The sequence below is a fragment of the Megalobrama amblycephala genome, linkage group LG6 (genome assembly GCF_018812025.1).
Source record: "Megalobrama amblycephala isolate DHTTF-2021 linkage group LG6, ASM1881202v1, whole genome shotgun sequence".
NCBI lineage: Eukaryota > Metazoa > Chordata > Actinopteri > Cypriniformes > Xenocyprididae > Megalobrama > Megalobrama amblycephala.
This window is the reverse complement of record NC_063049.1, coordinates 43,391,258-43,413,656: the sequence shown is the minus strand read 5'-3', so window position 1 is coordinate 43,413,656 and position 22,399 is coordinate 43,391,258. Positions and strand designations below refer to the sequence as shown.

The following is a 22,399-nucleotide window of genomic DNA, read 5'->3' as shown; positions in this document are numbered from 1 at the left end:
TATGCTGAGATGTTGGGGCGACGCATAGCTTAATATTTCATGGATGTATGGACAAAAATCTATATAAGCTACTTTTATGCGGGATTTTGGGAGCGGGGCAAAACATGAATGTTGCAGGCGGGAGCGGGACAATATAACATTTTTTTGCAGGAGCGAGACAGAATCCTGCGGGAGCGGGCAGGCGCAGGACTGAAAAATCCCTCCCACACAGGTCTCTACAATGAACTTTCACAACCGTTCTTTTTACCCTAGTGGCTGATTAGAGAACTGATTTTGCTCTCAGAGTGACTAAAGTCACAGCACAGGCTCTCGATCAGACGATGTCTACTATGGTGGTCCAGAAACACCATCTCTGCCAGTATGACGTTGCAGGAACGTGCGGCTTCCCACCTGTCTCGGGCCAGTTGTAGTCAGTTTACAAAACAGCGGTTCCACTGAAATATTTTCAGAGGCATCTGTGGTATATGGCATCATTTGCAGCAGTAACACTGCTAGGACTGATGCATATGAGACCTCTTCAGCACTGGCTTCATTCATGAGTCCCGAGCCTGGCGTGGTGGCGAGGCACACATCACGTGAACATCACACAGATCTGTCGCCATACATTCAGTCTTCGGTCAGACTTCGAGGTGGATTATGCTCACATCACATATTGTAACTTGCCTGCCATCTCCTCCTGTGGAGTCAGTAGTGATTAAAGTCACTGCGAGCCACTCACATTCCAGGAGAGCTCATAAGCAGCAGACATCCTGTCAAGACAGGTGTTGCTCTGAGGAGGGTGGAGACTCTACTCTCAGATGGTCCAGCTGATTTGAAGCTGCTTTGGCAAAGCACAGGTCGATCTGTTTGCTTCCTAAGAATCCTCCCATTGCCAGTTGTGGTATGCCCTGACCGATGCCCCTGTATGCATTTCCCCCCATAAGCCTACTAGCACAGACATTGTGCAAAGTCAGGAAGGATCAAGAACAGGTCCTGTGGACCTCTTTCACAAACTCTCTTTTTACCCTTGTGGCTGATTAGAGAACTGCATGTTGAAAATTTAACTTTCTTTTTGTAATAGCTTTTTCCAGCAGGAAGATGTGTGCTTTGGGAACCTGGTCATCAGAACCTGGCTCCTGATGATAGCCCATCCCAGGTGGATTCCCCAAAGGAAGGACCTTTTTACTCAGGGACAGGGCACAATATGGCACCCATGCCCAGATCTCTAGAGCCTCCATGTCTGGCCCCTGGACGGAATGTGAAAGACTTAAGTGGACTACCATCAGCGGTAATCATACTATCACTCAGGCTAAAGCCCTCTGTATGAGGCGTGCCTGTGCCTTGATGTGGAGTCTCTTCACTAATTGGTGTACTTCCCGAGGGGAACACCCGCAGAGATGCACAGTCAGATCAGTGATCTCCTTCCTGCAAGAGAAAGGGGAGGGTTGGCTGTCCCCTTTCACTCTAAAGTAGCTGCTATTGTAAGTTTTTTGTAAAGCACAATCTGATCATTAGGGTCCTGAGAGGGGCTAGGAGGTTGAATTCTCCTAGGTCACGCCTTATTCCCACATGGGATGCATTTGTAGTCTTGTTGGGCCTACAGAGAGCCCCGTTTGAGCCACTTGAGTCACCTGAGCTGGATTCCCTCTCCTTGAAGACTGTGCTCCTGACCACGCTCACCTCCATCAAGAGGGTAGGTACCTGCAGGCATTCCCTGTCAGCGAAGCTTGTCTTAAGTTCACTCCGGCATACTTTCATGTAATCCTGAGACCCTGACCAGGCTATGTGCCCAAAATTTCCACTACCCCTTTTAGGGACCAAGTGGTGAACTTGCAAGTGCTGCCTTGAGATGAGGCAGAACCAGCCTTATTATTGCTGTGTCCAGTATGAGCCCTGCACATTTATTTGGACCACATGCAGAGCTTTAGAAAATCTGAGAATCTGTTTCGGAAGACAGCAGAAGGGAAAGCCTGTCTCCAAACAGAGGTTGGCCCACTGGATAGTGGATGTCATAGACTTGGCATATGAGGCACATGTGTGCCCTATGAGTCTTGGGCTTTAATGGCTTCAATGGCACCTCTTTAAGAGATATCTGAACACCTGCAGGCTGGGTGACACCTTATACATTTGCGAAGTTCTATAATATCGGGGTTGAGCCAGTTTGGTCCCATTTGTTGGCAGGTATGAACAGGTAAAACTGCGGACAAATGGCCAGGTGTACCACTTACACAAAGCATCTTTCCCCTCCCTGGCATGCGTTTTTCCATCTAGATGAGTTCTCTATCAGTGAACCATGGATGTATATTAACAAACACCCTATGGCAGTCGTATTCGGCAGAAGAATTCGATGCCAGGCTCAGTATTCACGATGCATGCCCTGCAGGTCAGCCCGTATAATGAGCTAGGTAGTGATTCCCTGTTGTTAATCCCATATGATGTATTGTCCACAGTACGGTTTCCCTAATGGTAAACTTGTGTCTTCCCCTGGGCAGAGTGTATCTGCCACCAGCCACTGCATTTGTAGTAGTTGCACCCTCCTCAGGTTGGACCTACCACAGTGACTTCTTCCCACATGTTGGTACTTCCTGAGAGGTAAGTCCATGTGATGTGTTTCCACATATTTACCTCCCCACAAGTAGGATGTGGCCTGTATAGTGTTCTTCCACTTGGGAGAGAGAGTGCTTCCTCAGCACTCTGGTCTGCACAACTATAGATTTTTCCCTAAAACAGAAAAGGTCAAAATAAAATCCAGCTGAAGCGACCTTTTCCTATTGTATTACTTCTTTGTCACTATGTGATATGTTATATTCCTCTAGAGCTACATTGTGTGAGGCGAGGGTTACGTTGTCACAAATGCACCCGGCACACATTGCTGACATCTGCATCACCAGGACCTTGTAACAAAGTTAAGCGTTGTGGCATTTTCCATAGAAACCCCTAGTGTCAGCATTCGACACCACATCAAAGTAATTGACAGGGAATGTCTCGGTTACATGTGTAACCTCCGTTCCCTGATGGAGGGAATGAGATGAGGTGTCCCTCCTGCCATAATGCTGGACTGACATTCCTCAGCACTAACCTAAATGAGCAATGCCATGCTGGCCTCTTTTATACCCGCTTGCCACTTTCATTGGCCTTTTCTGTAACATGTTTGGGGCTCCCAAGAGTGACCCCTAGTGTCAGTGTTCAACGTCTTGTTCCCTCCTTCAGGGAAGATAGATAAGACACAAAACTGAGATGTTTCATGTCTCTTATCTTACTGATGAAAAAGTTATTACAAAAAGAAAGTTCACTTTGAACATTTAGTTCTATATCCAGCTAGTAGAGATAAAAACGAGAGGTTGTGAAAGATGTCCACTGTCCCCCTCTACTGAATGACACTGGTTTCATGTCTCTGTCTCCCTGACAGAAAAACTATTACAAAAAAGATAATTTTGCACAAGCAGTTTCCTAATCAGTCATGAGTGTAAAAAGAGAGATTGTGAAAGATGTCCACTGCCCCCCTCTACTGAATGGCATTGGTCATGTTTCAATCTTCCTGCTGAAGAAAGTTTTTGTGTGTGTAGTGTGGACATGCAGTTCCATAGTCAGCCACTAAGGAAAAATGGATGTTGTGAAAGTTGTCCACTGTCCCCCTCTACTGAAAGACGGTTTCATGTCACTGTCTCCCCGATGGACAAATCTATTATGAAAAGAAAGGTTAATTTTGGACATGCAATTCCATATTCCACCAGAAGGGGTAACATGAGAGGCTGTGAATGATGTCCACTGTCCTCCTCTACTGAAAGACACTGGTTTCATGTGTTTCTCTTCCTGCTGGAGAGGGCTATTACAAAAAGAAAGTTAAGTTTGTTCGTGCAATTCCCTTTTTCACCAGTAGAGGTAAAAAGAGAGGTTGTGAAAGATGTCCACTGTCCCCCTCTACTGAAAGACACTGGTTTCATGTCTCTGTTTCACAGATGGACAAAGCTATTACAAAAAGAATGTTAATTTTGGCATGCAATTCCCTTTTCCACCAGCAGGGGTAGAAAGACCCTTATTCATCGTCTGGGATCAAACACTTTGAAGCTGCACTGAAACTGTGATTTTGACCTTCATACGTTTGGGGCTATTGAAGTCCACTATAAGGAGAATAATCCTGGAATGTTTTAATTTGAAAGTGAACTAATCCTTTAATAACAAATAAATAAATAAATAAATAAATATATATATATATATATATATATATATAGAATGGAATGGGATTTATTTTTTGGGTGAACTACTCCGTTCACACAAGTATTATCCGACTTGGCGACACCTGACCACAGACGCAGGTCGAGTGGAAAGCTACATTTTCCTGCATTTTTCGGTCAATTTCTTGCATTTTCTCCCTGATGAACACCAACTTTTGGTACACAAAAAAAGCTCCTTGTGTTTTCTCGGTTTGATTTCAGCAAGCATAAAAGATGGCATTTGATTGATAGTGCTTCCTATGTAAAAAAAATCACTTCCTGCCCTGCATCTGCATTTTGCGCCAAAACAATGCAGCAATGTGACGTGCAAATAACCTATATAAAATAAATAATAAAATACAATAAAAAATGTAATGAAATGAAAACATAAAATTAATGCATGAATAAACCATTAAATATATATCTACTTATCTATCTATATCTACTTTTCAAAATTCTGACTTTTTTCCTGAGAATTGTGATTTAATTCTTTGTATCTCGCAATTCTGATATTTCTCAGAAAAGCAAGGGGGAAAAGTCAGAATTGTCAGATAAAGGTGTCAGTTACCTTTATTTTTTTATTTGAAAATATATTTTTTAAATTTATTTTATGGAAATAAGCTTCCATAAGTATCAGTAGCCTAGTTTGTATCTAATAGGTTTTTAGCAATTAGGATGTTGAAGATAGACTCACCTTCTTCGTTCATATAAATAAGAAGTGCTTTTCGTTTGTCCTCTTGATGTTCTTGAATCTGCACGATCTCTCCTCCTGATCGTCTTTTATTTTTAAAATAAAGCTCAACCTTTGATTTCACACGGTCAAAATCATCCGGCAAACCCTCAAGAATCAGAAAATGTTCCATGTTTGCAAAAGTAACTTTCTCCCAAAGTCACAAAACTATGACAAAACGCTCATAAGTAACTGTCAGCTTGCAGAGCCCTGACGAGACATATTTCCACACAGAGATACTCTGATTACAAATGAATGAATTAAAAGCGCACTGATTCGAATAAGTCTGTACTTTCACTTTTACTTTAGGGTCGTCGCTCACGTGACTTCTGATAAATACAAGGCAAATTCAGAGGGTATTCCAGAAAGCAAGGATAACTAACCGTCACATATACCCCGAACTCTATGCTGACTCCAAAAACGCGTCCGGGAGTAAGTTCAGCCTGAGCCAACCCAGAGTAACGGTTAACACACAAGACTCAACAGCTACAAAAAATAGAGGGTATGCACGTGACGTCACCGTCGACCGTTAGGACTGCGGCCACGCCCACTGAGTGGCACAAAGACTGAGCGGCAGCATTGATTTTCAGCGTGAATGTCGCGAAAAACACACAAAACACTTCCAAAACGGGAAAGAGCTTTGTGATTGACTGTACAAATAGATTTGATACAAACCCTGAGGTATATATTTAAAAACTGCAGAAAGCAACAGGAAAAAAAGCCAATGGATCACTGCAGTTCACAGAAACTCGACTCCAGCAGAGAAACATGGATTTGCAGTTATAATTTTGTGTCAAATTGTTAGATTTTGAGGTAAAATCATAACGTATATATTGTATTGTTATATATTATGTTGACAACTCATCAATTAAATATTTTCCATCTTATATTCTGCATAATTGGGTGTTTTTCAATAAACAGCACTGACAAAAACTATACTATAAAACAATATAAAATAAAATACAAGTTTTAGGGCTGGACAATATGACGATATATATGTAACGGAGTTTAAAAATAATGTTAGTTAAATTCAGCATAAATTGGGAAACTCGCCATTGGCTGTGACGTCACTTGCGTTAGTGCACATGATATTGCGGGGCGGAGCTCTATAATCAGAATCTCATAGCTCGTCCTGCTGGTAAGTCGCATAAATGTTTGCTCTGTCTTAATAATTACATTTGGATCATTTTCAGGCCCAAGTTTGAATTATAAACCTCACAAAAGGTTACTCATTTTGTCTGTCAACTCCTGGTTGTGTAATCGAGTCAAATATGTATTATTTGTGACTATACGATGAACAGTGTGTTAACTGGCCTGATTGTAATCTTCAAACTACTGTTTATTTCATTTAAGACGTTGTATGCGACATCGATGTGCTATATGCTGTATGCTGATAAGCCATTTGGTCCTGTTTTCCCAGGTATGTGTTTTATTCGAGTTATTGTCATGTTCTATGTTAAAACATTAGCCTCAGCTGAATGTTAGCTTTTAGCACATGTGCTGTATCGTCTCGCACGTGCTCTCTGCTGTGTAACTGCGCCATCTAAGGGCTGCGTTATTCTCTCTCCATTTCATTTATATAAAATATGTAAAATGATGGTTACTTGAGTTTATATTTTCACTGTATTAATGTTAATTGTCTGTATTAGTGTTTTATATTTTATTTTCATGGATGTATGCTTTAAGAATTTTTCCACTATATGTTCACGCTCAATTTGAGAAAATGTATATAATCAGAGTCTCATAGCTCGTCCTGCTGACGTTAAATGCGACATCGATGTGCTATATGCTGTATGCTGATAAGCCATTTGGTCCTGTTTTCCCAGTCGTCTTGTCACAGATACAGTAAAGCAACCCTGAGTGACCATCCACCTGATCTCCATGTGAATTTATTCCATCTACACACACACACACAGTCACATATATAACATTGATATAAGTGATTACTCCGATTTAAACTTGCCTATATTGTAGTTATATAAAATATTCACAGGCAGATTTGCTTTATGTATCTCCCCGCCGTCGAAATCAGGCACATATAGATATCAGGAAACATGACTCCTGGCTGCATGTCAATATCCATGGATTTAGGTTTATTTGACACGTTGTAAGGAACACATTCAATTCCAACCTTTAGTGTAATCATTTGTTTTACTCGCGTTTTCGCAGTTTCCCCTGTTAAATCCAGTCACGCAGCAGGTTCTTTTGCCACTCAGTCCAGCTGAGGGAGCGCGCTTTCGGCGGGAAAGTGACGTCGATGCATACCCTCTATAGAAGAGTCACCATGGAAACGGACGCTAAAAAAAGTGCTCCATACTAGGCTACTTCTCTTTTTCTTTTGTTTAATGGCTATTTACATATTTATATCGCAACTATCTTGTGGTTGTGCAATCATTTTTTTCAATCTTTCGTTTAATATTTAAAGGCAGGGTAGGTAAGAAATTTTGTTCCAAATTTGTTTAAACTTTCTATATATATACATGCATAATTAAAATGTAAGAACTCTGATAAAAAGAGTATAAAAATCGAGTGACTCTAGACCGTTTAATCTGTATTAAACACAGCTCATTATTTCCATCCGGGACGAAACATAGGATTGGCTTAGGCGGCTGTCACTCTCTCGCAACCATGGCAACCACCCTTTTGCCACACATGACCTGCCCACTTGCGCGCACACGTTTGATTTGGGGAATCCAAGAGGCATGGATCCTAGGAATACCAAAACAATGGCAGAGAAACAGCAAGCTAAATTCACAGTACCGGCCTATGCAGTTAGTGAAGGCAAACCAGGCAAAAAAAGGAAGACAGTAACAGTACAAGAAAAGGCAATGAACAAAAAGTCTTTGGATAAACAAAGAAATAAAACGCGAGTTAATATCGGCGTGGCTTTCCAGCGATGGCGAGAACTGAGGGAACTCAAGGGGCTGAAAAGTGACTCCTTGATGGCTTTATTTCTGCTGGACAGGTAAATCTTTCTTTTTGTATTTTGATCATACATATTTTTTTGTTTATTTTTTCATGAAGCATGTGTCATTAGCACACGTAGCTGCGTAATATAGCTAACATAACATTACTTAGCGAGCCGTAGTAGAGACGATAAATAATGATAGCTATAGTGTTGAATTGTGCATAATTTTACCCTCTGTCTAAGTCTTTTACCATGTTCACCTGTAAGTTTACCTGCACGTTTTTTTCGCCTTTGTTTTGTTTTTATATTCTCTACCTATGTTTACTGATGTCTTTATCTTGTATCTGTGTGTGTCGTACACACTTTGTTGTATGTGTGTGTTATTATTTTGTGTCTGCAATGCAGTTGTGAGTTGATATTTGAGTGTATGTTACTCTGTTGATCTGTAGAACAACGTATATGTTATGAATCTTACACGAAATTCATCTTCATCACAGTGTAAATGATGGTAATGGAAAAACGTGTATCATGCAACCTGTTTTTAGCTTTGCCTTATAGATAACTAGCTCGTTAGCGATTCAAAAAATATATATTTTAAACTTTACCAATATCAATATGCTAGCTTGATAGTGAGTACTAAAATACATCTTGTTTATCTTCATAATTATAAAGTTATTTTTATTACATGTGATTCTGACATGATGTCACTACATGCACTGTGCTCCTTCCTCTCCGCTCGTCTCAGGTAAATAATGCGTCTTCCAGCTCAGTGGTCGGAGTCACACGTTCATGCGTTTTGGGGGCGTGGCTTTGGAAGGAGCCCAGAAGGGAGGGGGTGGAGTGAATGGAAATAATGAGCTGTCTTTAAAACAGTCGTGAGAGGTCTACAGACACTCGATTTTTATACTTTCTTTTTCAGAGTACTTACATTTTAATTATGTATTGATATATAAATAAAGTTTAAACAAATTTTGAAAAAAAGTTTTTTATACATTTTTTTGCCTACCCTGCCTTTAACCTTAAATCACTGAGAATAAGAATTATATTATTTGTTTGATAAATATATTAGAATTAGCCTAAATAAACATTTAAACATTAGTTGAGTCCTAAATGACGCACTATATACACTATGCACCAGCGGCAAGGCCACATAAGGGCCAGGCTGGCCCACCCAATCAAAGGGGACAGAATATTTCGTTTTATTTCAAGCAGGGCCCGTGGCATATATGGCATAGGCAGTTGCCTAGGGCGCAGAATCAGAAATTGTATATAATAGGGAGATAAGAGGGTTTGTATCTCTTACCATTGGAGAAAGCATAACGGTTAACTTAATCACGTGTGGCACCTCTCAGCCTATCATGTTATGGCAGTGACTAGTCCCTAGTCTGCCTTCTCTTGGAAAAAATAGCTAAAATCTACATATAGTTCCCAAAGAAAGTAGGCTATTGTTTAGTGTAAAAGATGCTGAAGATTATCAAACAGGCTGTTGATTATGATTAGCTATTTCCTCACAAAAGCTGTTTAATCAGCATAGTGAAGCCTCTCATTCATTGACATCCATTCAAAAAAACGTACCGCCAGAGGTACTTTTTTGGCTAAAGGTTGCAGGCTTGCCTTCCAGTGGCTTTGGCAGAATGACTGGTCAAATTCGATATTTACAAGGTTATAGTAAAAGCCTTGTGGGGAGACTGACTTACTGAATATGAGCTTCTGCCAGTATCTCGTTTGTACAGTATATGATTATTTTTTGAAGAAAAAAAATAATGTAATTCACCTAAAGGTGAATTTTTCATGTCCCAAAGGTTGTGGTAGGCCTACGTCAGTGACCAGACTGACGTACTACAGGTGAAATTTTGCCAATACCTACCTTAAGATTACTGCACTCTTTTAGCCGACAAACGGATCTACAGTCACAACAAATGTAGCTGCTAACTGACCTAAAGCATGTATAGATAAATCTACTCTGAAGAGTATATAATCAGCAGAATGTATATTACCATTTTAAACAGTGTCAGCCAATGGTGGCATAGAGACCGCCTTCTGATGTTTGATTGACACACTCTCATTAGTATATTGCACCAAGGAAAAATAAAAAATTTTATTTCGTTAATTATTTATTTCCTTGCACATTTAATTATTTATATATTTATTATGCTACTCAGGGGTCCAACACTGTGGTGAGCTCGTCTGCAGAAGGACGCGTTTGGGCCATGTGTAAAAAAAGTCAAATTGATTCATTTACGTGAATCATTTGCAAACATACATCCAGTTACTATTACCTGCTGTACTCAGTGTGATTATGTTTTGTAATTCATATTAAAGGTAACATATTTTGGATGCTCTTTGCTTTCACTTCTTTTACTGTATCATCAGTGTCTGTGTTTCTTCAGTTATGACACTCATCTCACAGAGATCAGAATGCCAATCAAAGCAGGCAATGAAAATCACAAAAATGTTTATTTTTGTTCAAAAGTTTCAGAAACAGACTAAATCAATCCTTCATACATTCAGAATGATTAAAACACTGCAGATTGAAACTGTTGATTTAAAGTCCCCCTGCGGTGAAAATCAAGTTTTTAATGTGCTTTAAGACAAACCATGTGCAAATTCATAAGTCGACACCATTGCTGAGTATTTTCTTCTTAAAACTGCAGTGATCTAAAGTCTCAAAAACGCAGTTTGAAATTGCTGGTGTTTCTGACGTCACAAACTACCTTGTAACCAATCACGTCAGTGTGTGATCATCAACGAGTGGATCTTTGAGCTGGTGTGAGTGAGTGGAGGCGGGGCTAATTTGCATATTCATAGAACCTTGTATACTAAATGAGGCAAGGGTGTCGAGTTACATTCAAGATATTTTAGGAATGAAGAATTTTTTTCAAGGAAAATGTAATTTTGGTGATCAAATATGAGTTTTAAGGGATAATATTATTGACTACAGGTGGTCTTTAATGTGTTACCTTAGAATGATTCATTATTAAAATAATGTGACAAAGGGATAATCATAATAACAAGTCTTAAACAATGTGTCGTGTGTGAACGGATCACAGAGTTCAGTGATCATCTGATGGGCAATTATGATGAATATATTCACCATAACACTACAAAATAGTTAACAGGAAACTAACAATGAAAAATATTTCTAAAGCATTTAATGTTAATCAACATTTACTAATACATTTTAAGATCAAAAGTTAATATTTAATAAGCTTGAACTAACAATGAACAATACTTGTACTGGATTTATTAATCTTAAAAATGTATTTGTAAATGTTAAGATTAAGATCAAAAGTTGTATTTGTTGACATCAGTTAATGCACTTTGAACTAACATGAACATTAACATAGGTTAATAAATGCTGTAAAAATATATTGCTTATTGTTAGTTCATGTTAGTTAATGCATTAATTAGTTAACAAATATGACCTTAGTGTAAGTTGTTACCAATTAATTTAGTGATTGTTGTTTTTTTGTTTTGGTGATAGACAGCGCTACTGATAAAAGTTGCATCTGAAAACATTTCTTCATGTGTTTATCGTGGTGATATATTTGTGACAAGGTCAAAGTCATCTAGAGTCTCCCATGATATCAATCTGTCTGTCAACAGAGTTTGTAAACTTGATCATGTGCTTGTCAGATAGAGATCTGAGTGCATTCAGAATTTAGATTTGAAGGTGATGAGGTACTCTGGATACGCTCCTGCATCACAGAACACCACAAAGATGAACGGGTCTTGTAGGTTGTCCACAGCGCAGTCGTGCAGACCGGCCCGCGGGTCAGCAGGGTTGATGGGATCCGGCTCCTTCATTCCTTGTCTGCTCTTACACATGGACCCCGTCACCACTCGCGCTAGGTAGATGTACTTCAGCCCTTTGTCGTCTGGGTTGGAATACTGATCCTGGCAAGAGTACCAGGCCTCCTTAGCGAAGTATGTGCCGTCTCCGTGAACGACCGCTTGAAACAAACCACGTCAGAGGTCAGTATTGTGAAGAAACAGGGAGTTGTGTATGGAAGCTCGTTTCCACCACAGAATAAAAACTGGCAGATATTTGTTCTTGTTTTAAGCTTAAGCTCAGTTAATTTTGATGATTTTTAAAAAAAAAACAAGACTTAATATCTCGTCATTTTGCACTTCCAGTAAATGATTTATCTTGATTTAAGAATGTTTAGATATTTGTACTGGAAAACAAGACAAAAATACTGAGGGAAAAAAAAAACATTTTACAGTGTAAATCACAATTCTCTATATTTTTTTTATTCCATGGTGGAAACAACCTTCCATAATTATGAAAGAGAAGAGTCTGATGTTTTTATTTAATCAAACTTGTTTTTTGCTATATACTTTATCCACAAGTGTAAATTTAGTCATACTAAGACCTACGGAGACATGAGACGTACCGTTTCTCCCACAGAAGCTTCGGTTGAAGCCATTCTTGTTGATTTTTTGGCATATGTCTTTAGTTGTTCCATGATAAAGCTTGCGCTCGTTTGTCTGTTTGGGATATTTCTTATCCACGCCCTGTTTCAGCACACAGTATCTCTGCCACAGGGACTGACTCTGAATCCTGTCAATCTGAAAAAACATTTCAGACATTTATAATAAACACAGGCCTATAAACATTAAATTAAAGTCACACAATATAAAAAATGTTCCCTTTCGATGCAGTTCACTATATACAGTCAAAGATGCTATGGGGAAAATCCCTTTTTCACAGATTTTGAAGAATTTAACAACTCAGTGCAACTGCACAAGCCAAAAGCCAAACAGCTGATTGGCTGGTGAGTTGGAACTGCACAAGCCTATGGGTGCACTTCCCGCCATGACGGGTATGGTGCCCGCCAGAATGGGCAGGGCATCTGCCTATATAAGCTGCTCACTTCGCCATAGGAATCAGATTTTATCTCCTTTAGCGACAATCTTCGGACTTTGCTTGAGACTCCTCGAAGAAGCTTCTTGCCTTCGAACAAGCCCTGCAGTGGAACAAGCAATTCCCACGAGCAAGCAGACCGGCTTCAGCTGCAGTGCTGATCGGCACTCCCCAGTGAGCTGTCCCAAGTGTGGCACGTGCAGAGCCCCTTTGCATCCATCTGACGAGCACAATAAGTGCATTGCCTGTCTGGGCAAAGCCCACGCAGAATCCGTGCTCACTAATGCGGTCTGCTCTCACTGCGAGAGTATGTCTCTTTCCTCTCTGCTCTCGCAGATCACTTTCTTTTCGCAAAATGCATGGATGCGGCCCTCTCCCCCCTGAGACAGGCGGGAGTGCGCATCCTGAACTTCCTCGATGACTGAATAGTATTGGCCCATTCTGAAGCCAAGTTAATCACTCACAGAACTTTTCTCTTCGGCCATTTGCAATGCCTGGGACTCAGAATCAACGCTGCCAAGAGCTCACTGTCCCACAGCAGGTGAATCGCCTTCCTGGGAGCAGTGTTCGACTCAGTCCAGATGAGGGCCTTGCTCTCACCAGAGGGTGCCCTGTCCATTCAACAGTTTGATATGTCGTTCAGAGTAGGGATTTTCCCCACTCTCCGAACATTTCAGAGGATGCTGGGCCTGATGGCCTCCATCGGCAGTGCTGCACATGCACCCCCTGCATTACTGGCTGAAACCCAGAGTTCCAGTGTGCGCTTGGCGCTCAGGTCTCCTTCGTGTCAAGGTGGACCACGGCTGCATCAAAGCCCTGGCCCCTTGGAAGGACCCCGGCTGGTACCAGACCAGTGTGGACATGGGGTTAGTCTCAAGGTGGAAGGTGGTCACAACAGATGCCTCCAACTGGGGTTGGGGATCTCTGTGCAAGGGCAGGTCGGCCTCCGGCTCTTTGTCAAGCACAGAGCCCTAAACACCTTCCTTCCAGGCCTGACCGGACACCATGTTTTAGTCCGATCGGACAACATGGTGGTGGTGTCCTACTTGAACTACCAGGGTGGTCTCAGGTCGAGGCCTCTGGTCGACCTCTTCACCGCAGAAGACAACTCTCACTGCCAAATATTCTTTTCGAAGGACAGGGATATGCTGGCCCATGATTGGCCCAGCCGCCCCCCTGCTTTTCCCCCATTCACGCTACTTCCTTCAGCTCATCAAGCGAATCAGGGTGGACAGGCGCACGGTCCTTTTGGTGTTCTCCTCTCTGGCGGACCCAAATCTGGTTCCCTGAGTTGACGCAAATTCTTTCAGCAGCCCCATGGCCGATTCCTGTGAGGAAAGACCTCCTTTCCCAGGCGAAGGGGACAATTTGGCACCCCAGCCCGAATGGTGGGCCCTCTATTTATGGCCCCTTGAAGGGAGCCTGTGAAACTCCCATCTAGAGTCCTGAAAACCATTTCTGAGGCTAGAGCCCCGTCCACCAGATGCCTCTATGCCCTCAAATGGTCTGTCTTCCGCAGCTGGTGTGCTACCAGGGGAGAAGACCCTATTTCATGTGACATACCGTTGGTGCTGTCTTTTCTGCTGGAGCTTTTGGATGCGGGCCGCTCCCCATCCATGCTCAAAGTCTACGTGGCAGCCATAGCAGCTTAACACGCTCCTGTGGCCTCACAGTCCCTGGGCAGAAACACTTTGGTTGTTCGCTTTCTAAGGGGGGCTAGGAGGCTTAACCCGCCTCGTCCCCATACTGTCCCCACGTGGGACCTGTCTACGGTTCTTAGGGCCCTCAGGGGACCTCCCTTCGAACCACTGCAGTCGGCCTGGGTTGTGCCCTCTCTCACTTAAGATGGCCCTCCTGCTAGCCCTAGCATCGGTCAAGCGAGTTGGCAACTTGCAATCACTTGCTGCAAGTGCATCCTCCCTTGAGTTTGGGCTTAACGACTGTAAGGTCGTCCTAAAGCCAAGGCTTGGCTGTGTGCCCAAGGTGCTGTCCACTCCAGCATGGGTCATATCGCTCTCAGCTCTTCCCACTTCCTGGGCGTGGTCCAGTGGTGTGTCTATCTGTGACATTTGAGCGGCGGCAGGCTGGTCCTCTCCATCCACCTTCGCCAAATTCTACAACCTGGACATCCCTGCGCTACAGGCGCAGATACTCTCTGTTTAGTAGGTGTCGACCTTGATGGGTGCTCAACCCACTGTTATTCCCCGATGGCACTGGCCCATGGCCCCTTTTTCTACTCTCTATGCTCTCAGAGCCCTTAACGAAGTGTCTTAAGCTGTTGTTGGACTAGTTCCCCATAGCGTCTTCAACGTAATATGAGTGAACCATATCGAAAGGGAACGATACTCTGTTACTAAATTAACCTTGGTTCCCTGAGATAAGGGGAAAGAGTATAGACCTCTTTGGAGCAGACGTCACAATTACGTCACTTGCAGCTGCGCGCGCATAGTGGTTGCAGAAAAATAGCGGTAGCAATTGGAGGAAAATGTGTAAAATCCACAGAATAAGAGAAAAACGTTTTGTTGTGCCTCTGGATGTTGGAATCGGAATGCAAAAAATATAGTCTTCATTTTTTAAAGAAAACCATCATTGAAAACGTCCTTTGAAGCTAAACTGAGACGTTTCACAGACTGGACTGACGACACCTGCAAGGATTAGTCTACTATTAAAGCAGGAATTTGATGTAAACAGTAAGTCTACATAATATTCACATATGCAGTTCAGAGGACATACATACATAGCAGTTACAGCATGAAATAATATTTAAACCTATAACATTTTACATAGATAACTTTTAAACATAGTCTATAAAATTTTTATTTCACAATTCTGACTTTTTTTCTTGCATTTGCGTGTTTATGACTCCCAGTTCGGCCATTATAACTCGCAATTGTGAGTTTATTTTACAATTCTGAGGGGAAAAAAGTCAGAATTGCGGGATAAATTGCAATTCAGAAAAGACAGGATAACGAGTAGGCTATATATCACAATTCTGTTTTTCTTTGTAAGAAATGTGAGATATAAACTCAGGTTTGCGAGAAATAAAAGTCAGAATTCTGAGACATAAACTCGAAATTAACTTTTTTTTATTCTTTTATTTCGTGGCTTCCATAGACTGCTACTGCTCAACTGTCATTTTCTGCAACCAGGTAGGCTCCGCCCATAAAAAACGCCATCGCTGTTTGCAAACACCAAATTGGTCTATTGCATAGACGGCCATGCTAGCAGGCTCCACAACTGGGCAATCATCGCTTCAGTCAATTAAACCCGATTCCTATGGCGAAGCAAGCCGCTCATATAGGCAAATGCCCCGCCCATTCTGGCGGGCACCGCCATTGGTTCGTGCACTTACACTGCATCGCCATAGACTCGTGCAGTTCACCAGCAAATCAGCTCACACAGAGCCCTGCTCGGCTTCTGGGTTGTGCAGTTGCACTGAGTTGTTAAATTTTACATATGCTTCAAAATCGGAGAAAAAGGAGTTTTCCCCATAGCATCTTCGATGCAATACTCATTCCCATTATCTCAGGGAACCGAGGTTACGTTAGTAACCGAGTATCATTTTCTTTCCTCAGTATTTCTGTCTTGTTTTCCAGTAAAAATATCTAAACATTCTTAAAGCAGAGACATTTACTTGAGAAGATTGACTAATAATTTGTTTTATCGATATTTAAGTGATTTTTTTTTTCCATAATCGGGTATCGGGTTTGTAATATCAGATTTGTCGATAAATGGCTCCATTTTGTGGGCATTTTGAGAAGTGCGCGCAAGACCGCCAGTAGAGCACTGCGTCTAAGGGGAGAGGAGTCAACTACGGTGTTTACAGGTAACGGTAACTTGCCTCCTTTAATTTATAAACTTTAATTAATTAAAATAATAGCCATTAATTCACTAATGATGTTACATAAATGCTTGATATATGGCGCTAAAAAATTAGTGACTAAAACTCACATCATGTAAGACACATCATGTAAAACTCATAATCATGTAAGTCATGTAATCCGTTAAGTCATGTCCCAATAAAGACATAACTTTACATGAATTAAATGACCCAACTGGCAGATTTTTTTCTTGTTTGAAGCAAAAACTTTTTCAGAAAACAGGACTTAATTATCTGAAGTCATTTTTTCTTCTCAAGTAAATGTATCTTGATTTGAGAAAGTTTATATATTTTATTGGAAAACAAGATTAAAATATTGAGGAAGATCATTTTCCGTCATCATTTTACCTGTTCAACCTGTACGGGTGACACATTAGGGTGGATACTGGAGCTCAGAAAGTCTGTTTTTATCTTCTTGTACTCATTTGAATCTGATTGTAAGGTGATTATTTCTAAATCCTGTCCATCCATTTTGGTCCATGTTGGAGGAGGATGAATGATCGCTGAGAAACAAACAAGTGAAGTTACAGAAAGAACAGTTTCTGCCATCGTAAATCTGATTCAGCTTCAGACGACACTCAGATGCTTAACTGTAAATCAAACTGCACTGCAAACAAATGATGTTCATCCTCAGTATCTTTGTCTTCTTTTCCAGTACAAATATCTGATAATTTACTCACCCCCATGTCATCCAAGATTATAATGTCTTTCTTTCTTCAGTTGAAAACAAATGAAGGTTTTTGAGGAAAACATTCCAGGATTTTTCTCCATATAGTGGACTTCACTGGGGTTCAACGGGTTGAAGGTCCAAATGTCAGTTTCAGTGCAGCTTTAAAGAGCTCTACATGATCCCAGACGAGGAATAAATGTCTTATCTAGAGAAACCATTGGTCATTTTCTAAAAAATAAATAAATAAAAATTATATAAGTTTTAACCATAAATGCTCCTCTTGAACTAGCTCTCTTCTTCTTCTTCTTCTCTATTAGAATTCCAGCAGTGTAGACATTGCTAAGTGTATTACTGCCCTCCACAGGTCAAAGTTTGAACTAATAGTTATATACTTGCACTAGCATATTGTATATGACAATTTAGACAAACTTTGACCTGTGGAGGGCAGTAATACACTTAGCAGTGTCTACACTGCCGGAATTCTAATAGAGAAGAAGAGAGCTAGTTCAAGATGAGCATTTATTGTTAAAACGTAAAAAAAAAAAAAAATTAATAAATTTTAGAAAATGAGCGATGGTTTCTCTAGATAAGACCCTTTTTTTCTCGTCTGGGATCACTGTAAACTGTCATTTGTGTCATTTGTGTCATTTCCTGTCAGGAACACTGGGCTCCAGTGAAGTCCACTATATGGAGAAAAATCCTGGAATGTTTTCATTAAAAACCTTAATTTCTTTTTTGACTGAAGAAAGAAAGACATGAACATCTTGGATGACACGGGGGTAAATAAATTATCAGGAAATTTTAATTTGAAAGTGAACTAATCCTTTAAGATATTAAGTTTTGTATGCTGAAAAATTAAGTGACTTCATGCTTAAAACAAGAAAAAATATTTGCCAGTGGAGTAAGAATAATAAGCTTGTTTTCCCTTTGAATTAAGTTTATTTTTCTGATCCCACTGACAGATATTTCTTCATTTTGACACATTTTTCAGAAAACAAGACTTAAAAATATTTTAGGTAATTTTGCTTCTCAAGTAAATGTAGAATTAAGAATTGTTAGTATTTTTTTTCTTGTTTTCCAAGTACAAATATCTAAGGAAGAAAATCATTTTTTGCAGTGACGTACAGACTAATGCTTCTGATTCTCATGAAAAACCTCATACCCGTATCCGAATCTCCCATCAGAGTCCTCTTGATCCTGCAGGACTCCTGCTTGCTGTTTGTGAGCTTCATCTCGCTGAAGTCCACCGTGTAGCTCTCGCCGTTCTCCTGGAACTGAAAGCTCTTCTGCTTGTCGTGGAAGGCGAGCTCGATGTCGTAGCTGACGGCAGGATCCAGCGGCTCCCAGAGCTCTCCTCCGGCCCGCTCCCAACACAGCGTCTCCCGCATACGCTTCACCTCACCTGCTCGCATCTCTTGGTCTCGTGCTGCTTGGATGAAGCCGTTTATCTTCAGCATGGCATCCAAGACGTCGTCTTTTTTCCCTGATACTGTTAACTTATCCAGACTGGTCACCAGAACGCTGACCTGATTGGTTCGGCTGAGGCTCACGATGGCCTTCTTGTCGGTTTCAGGAAGGTCGGCGATGTGTCTCGACTGGACATCTTTACTGATGCACTCATCAGAGATCAGTTCATCCAGGTGTCTCTTGACCTCGGCCAGGTTTGTTTTGGATGTCCCGTAAACGTCAACGGACATAACGGGAAACAACACAGCAGCCGTTTCTTTGGCTAGACAAAAAAGTTGAGTAGTTGAGGTAGGTAGTTGAGTCCGGCTCACCGGTGGCTGCTGACGTACTGCTAAAAACAAAGTTAAAGTAACCAGGTTAGGTAGTGTAGGAGCAGATGCAGCAGTGTGTGTGTTTTCCATTTCTTTAAAGGGGTGATGAACTGAGAAATCAAAGTTTCCTTGAGCTTTTGACATATATTTTAGAGCTGAAAACTTCCTTGTTAGTCTAGTAAAAGCTTTTATTGGCCCCAGACCCAGAAAACGACAGGATTTTCAAAGTGGGAGATGTATGACGTTAAAGGGCAGCAAGCACCGCCACCGCTGAAGAAGATCGACGCCTACTTCATCCCTGCCTGTTTAGCCCCGCCCACCGATTCGCGCATGACATGCAATAGAATTGGTAGCTTAAGTAACATAGGCCTACGTGATGCTAAACCAGATCAAGCTACCAAGCAATAAACATGCTGTTGAGGATTACAAAATATTGTGCAGTGCCTGGACTCGACAGTAATGCAACAACATGTAAGTAACTGCTAATTCTAATGCCTGATCTGATATTAATGATTCATGTACAGTCAGATGATCTTTGTCTGTGTGTCAGTCAACTTCACCTTGTTTCTCTTAGTAGGATGAAAATAATCTGTTATTTAAACATGATTAAATTATATATAGAAAGCGATCCAAGAATGCTCTCTTTATAATCGCTGGAGCTGTCAATCAAACAGCACGAGTTTATCAGTGACTGACGTGCAAAACTCCCGTTTTATTCAACAAATCTCTTAGTTATATCACATTTGCACTGTTAGTGAAGATGAAAGCATTTGTTAGTGTGCAGAAATTGAGTTTCAATGATGAGATCACTGCTTTCATGAGCTCAACAACATGTCTGTGATCGACTACAATGTTCATCACTGCAACACTGCAACACATCTAAATATAATGATACAGATCTAAATGTAATGCAACACGATTAGTTAACCTTGAGAGCTGTAATAGTAAAAATGCGCTAAAAGAGAGAGTAATACTTGGCTATTTCAAATGGAAAGATGTCAGCCAATCACAGCAGTGGACGTTTACACTGAAGTCTCACAGAGACACGCCCCTTAAAACAGAGCGTTCAAATCAGAAGGCTAAAATCAGGGTAGGAAAAATGCCTTTTATTTATAAATTATGACCATTTTGGATGTAAAAAGCATACTAACATTATAAGTGCACCGCAGGAAACATTATAAAACAATGCAGTTCATGACCCATTTAATTTTGACTTTTTTTGACCATGCACCTGCCCAAGTTTGTATGTGAGCACAATATTTCATGCACTGAAACCTACCAGAAGCATTCCGAGAAATTTTCTTGCACTTCTTGACAGCTTCCTGAAAGTCAGGCAGCAGTTTCGCTTGGAAGATCACAATGTGGACGCGCTTCAGATGTTTTGGTGAGTCCTTTACAAATTTCATCAGAGCTTCAGTCATTGCATTGGCGACTCCTGCTGCCGGCAAGTTTCCAGCTCCTAAAGGACATTAGACATTTTGTTTTCATCCAGAACTCTTGTTTGTCTTTGCTCATCCGTATTCCTCAATGCATGAACTTACCCGTTCCAAGAGCTGGGAATGAAACCGACTGAATGTGATTTTCTTCACACAACCTCAGGACTTTATACATGGAGCTGCTGATGTTTTTCTCAGTGGTCTGCCCAACCATATGAACGATGTGTTTGATATTTGAGAGATTTCCAGCTTTGGTCAAGATCACGCCGTCGGCAGGCTGAGGCACTTTATTCAGGAGAGAATGAATGAACAATTATTCTGTTTAGAGATTGTAATGGGCAGAAATGCCCAAATATATGAATGCTGTACCTTTTGTTTTGCACTCGTTCACCACTGTTGGTCCTGACGCTTTGAGAATGGCTCCAGATACACCTGTGCGTAAAGACATACATTGGTCACCTTTATTTCTAAATAAGCAATACGAGAGGCTGTGCTGTATCGTGAATAAGTCACGGCTGAAGGGCGTTGTTAGGCACGACGTGAAGCGGAGTGTGACTTATTCACGATACAGCACTAGCCTTGAGTACCTTATTGCTTTTATAAAACGGTTACCACACAATACAAATATTAAAGCCAAAAATATGCATCAATGCAACTTTCATGAAGTAAACTTTCACTAAAAGCCTTCCTTCCGCCGGAAAAAGTAGTCCCTGACCGTGAACAGCAACAGAAGTTACATTATTACGCCATTAGATGGCGGCAAAGACTGTCTTTATGAGTGTGTCAGTCAGTAGCGAAGACTTTTACATTGAAAAGACTGAATTGTTTTGAAAACAGAGCAAGACGCAACTGACAAATGCTTTGACTAGCGCTGTCAGTCATGGGAAAACCCCTTAAATGTTAAAAGGACAAGTTATCGCAGCAGACATTTAAACAGATTTTTTATTATGAACATAGGACTGACCTGAAGGAAAATGCTAAATCTGAATGCAGGTAATAAACGCGCTCACTCAACCTCTTTCTCACTATACTCTTCTACAGTAAGTAAGTAAGTTTCAATGAACAATATCAATTGAGAACATACAGTTTACGTTGCTAAGAGTGGTTGCTAAGTAGGGTTGCAAAATTCCGGGAATTTTCAAAACTGGAAACTTTCCATGGGAATTAACGGGAATAATGGGATTAAACTGGGAATTTGCAAAATTGCAGGTTAGCCTATAACAGGGTACTTAAATGTAGTTGAAAAAAACATCTTGCAGCATAATTTGGTTAAAACAACCAGATTTAATGCAATTTCAGTTTAATTTTTACACTGGGGGTTTTTTTTGTTTGTTTTTTTGTGTTGTTTTGTTTTTTTATTCATCAATGAATCCTGAAAAAAGTATTACAGGTTCCAAAAAAATATTTAAAACTGTTTCCAACATTGATAATAACTGAGCATCAAATCAGCATATTAGAATGATTTCTGAAGGATCATGTGACACTGAAATAAATAACACATAACAATTGCTGCAATAAAAAATATATTTATATATATATTTTTACATATTTACTGAATTAGAATGAATTAAATGTGAAAAAGAAATAACTTATTTCATGTTATGACCAAACAAAATGTTTATATTTATGTTTGTATATGATACATTTTATATAATATCTTATTAAATCTATACAAAACAATTAATTCCCATAAATTCCTGTAAAGTTTCCAAATTGGAATATTTCCAAAATTCCCCAGGTTAAGTTTCCATGGAAAGTTTCCGCACCTTTGCAACCCTATTGCTAAGGGTGTTGTGTAGTGATACACAGAATCATTGGGTGAAGCGGTCAAAGCTGTGTTTTATCGTGAATAAAACACAGCTATCAAGGACAGGAACTAACCGTTTTAGAAAACCGCTTTATACAACACAGATTGTTTCAAACCAGGAAAATAATAG

The 22,399-nt window shown here is 40.6% G+C and overlaps 2 protein-coding genes across 2 annotated transcripts in view; both read right to left on the bottom strand.

The window, feature by feature from the left end:
* The window catches only part of LOC125270803, a 44,672-nt gene extending 39,284 nt beyond the window's left edge, over positions 1–5,388 (bottom strand). Inside the window, exon 1 of the mRNA XM_048194766.1 lies at positions 4,888–5,388. Coding sequence (XP_048050723.1) covers positions 4,888–5,056 — 169 coding nt within the window. The 5' untranslated portion in view covers positions 5,057–5,388. The remainder of the gene's footprint in view (positions 1–4,887) is intronic.
* A 4,885-nt stretch (positions 5,389–10,273) lies between these two features.
* LOC125270798 overlaps positions 10,274–22,399 on the bottom strand; it is a 36,179-nt gene continuing 24,053 nt past the window's right edge. Inside the window, 7 exon segments of the mRNA XM_048194757.1 lie at positions 10,274–11,784; positions 12,229–12,403; positions 16,927–17,081; positions 18,411–19,046; positions 20,306–20,485; positions 20,568–20,747; positions 20,832–20,894. Coding sequence (XP_048050714.1) covers positions 11,486–11,784; positions 12,229–12,403; positions 16,927–17,081; positions 18,411–19,046; positions 20,306–20,485; positions 20,568–20,747; positions 20,832–20,894 — 1,688 coding nt within the window. The 3' untranslated portion in view covers positions 10,274–11,485.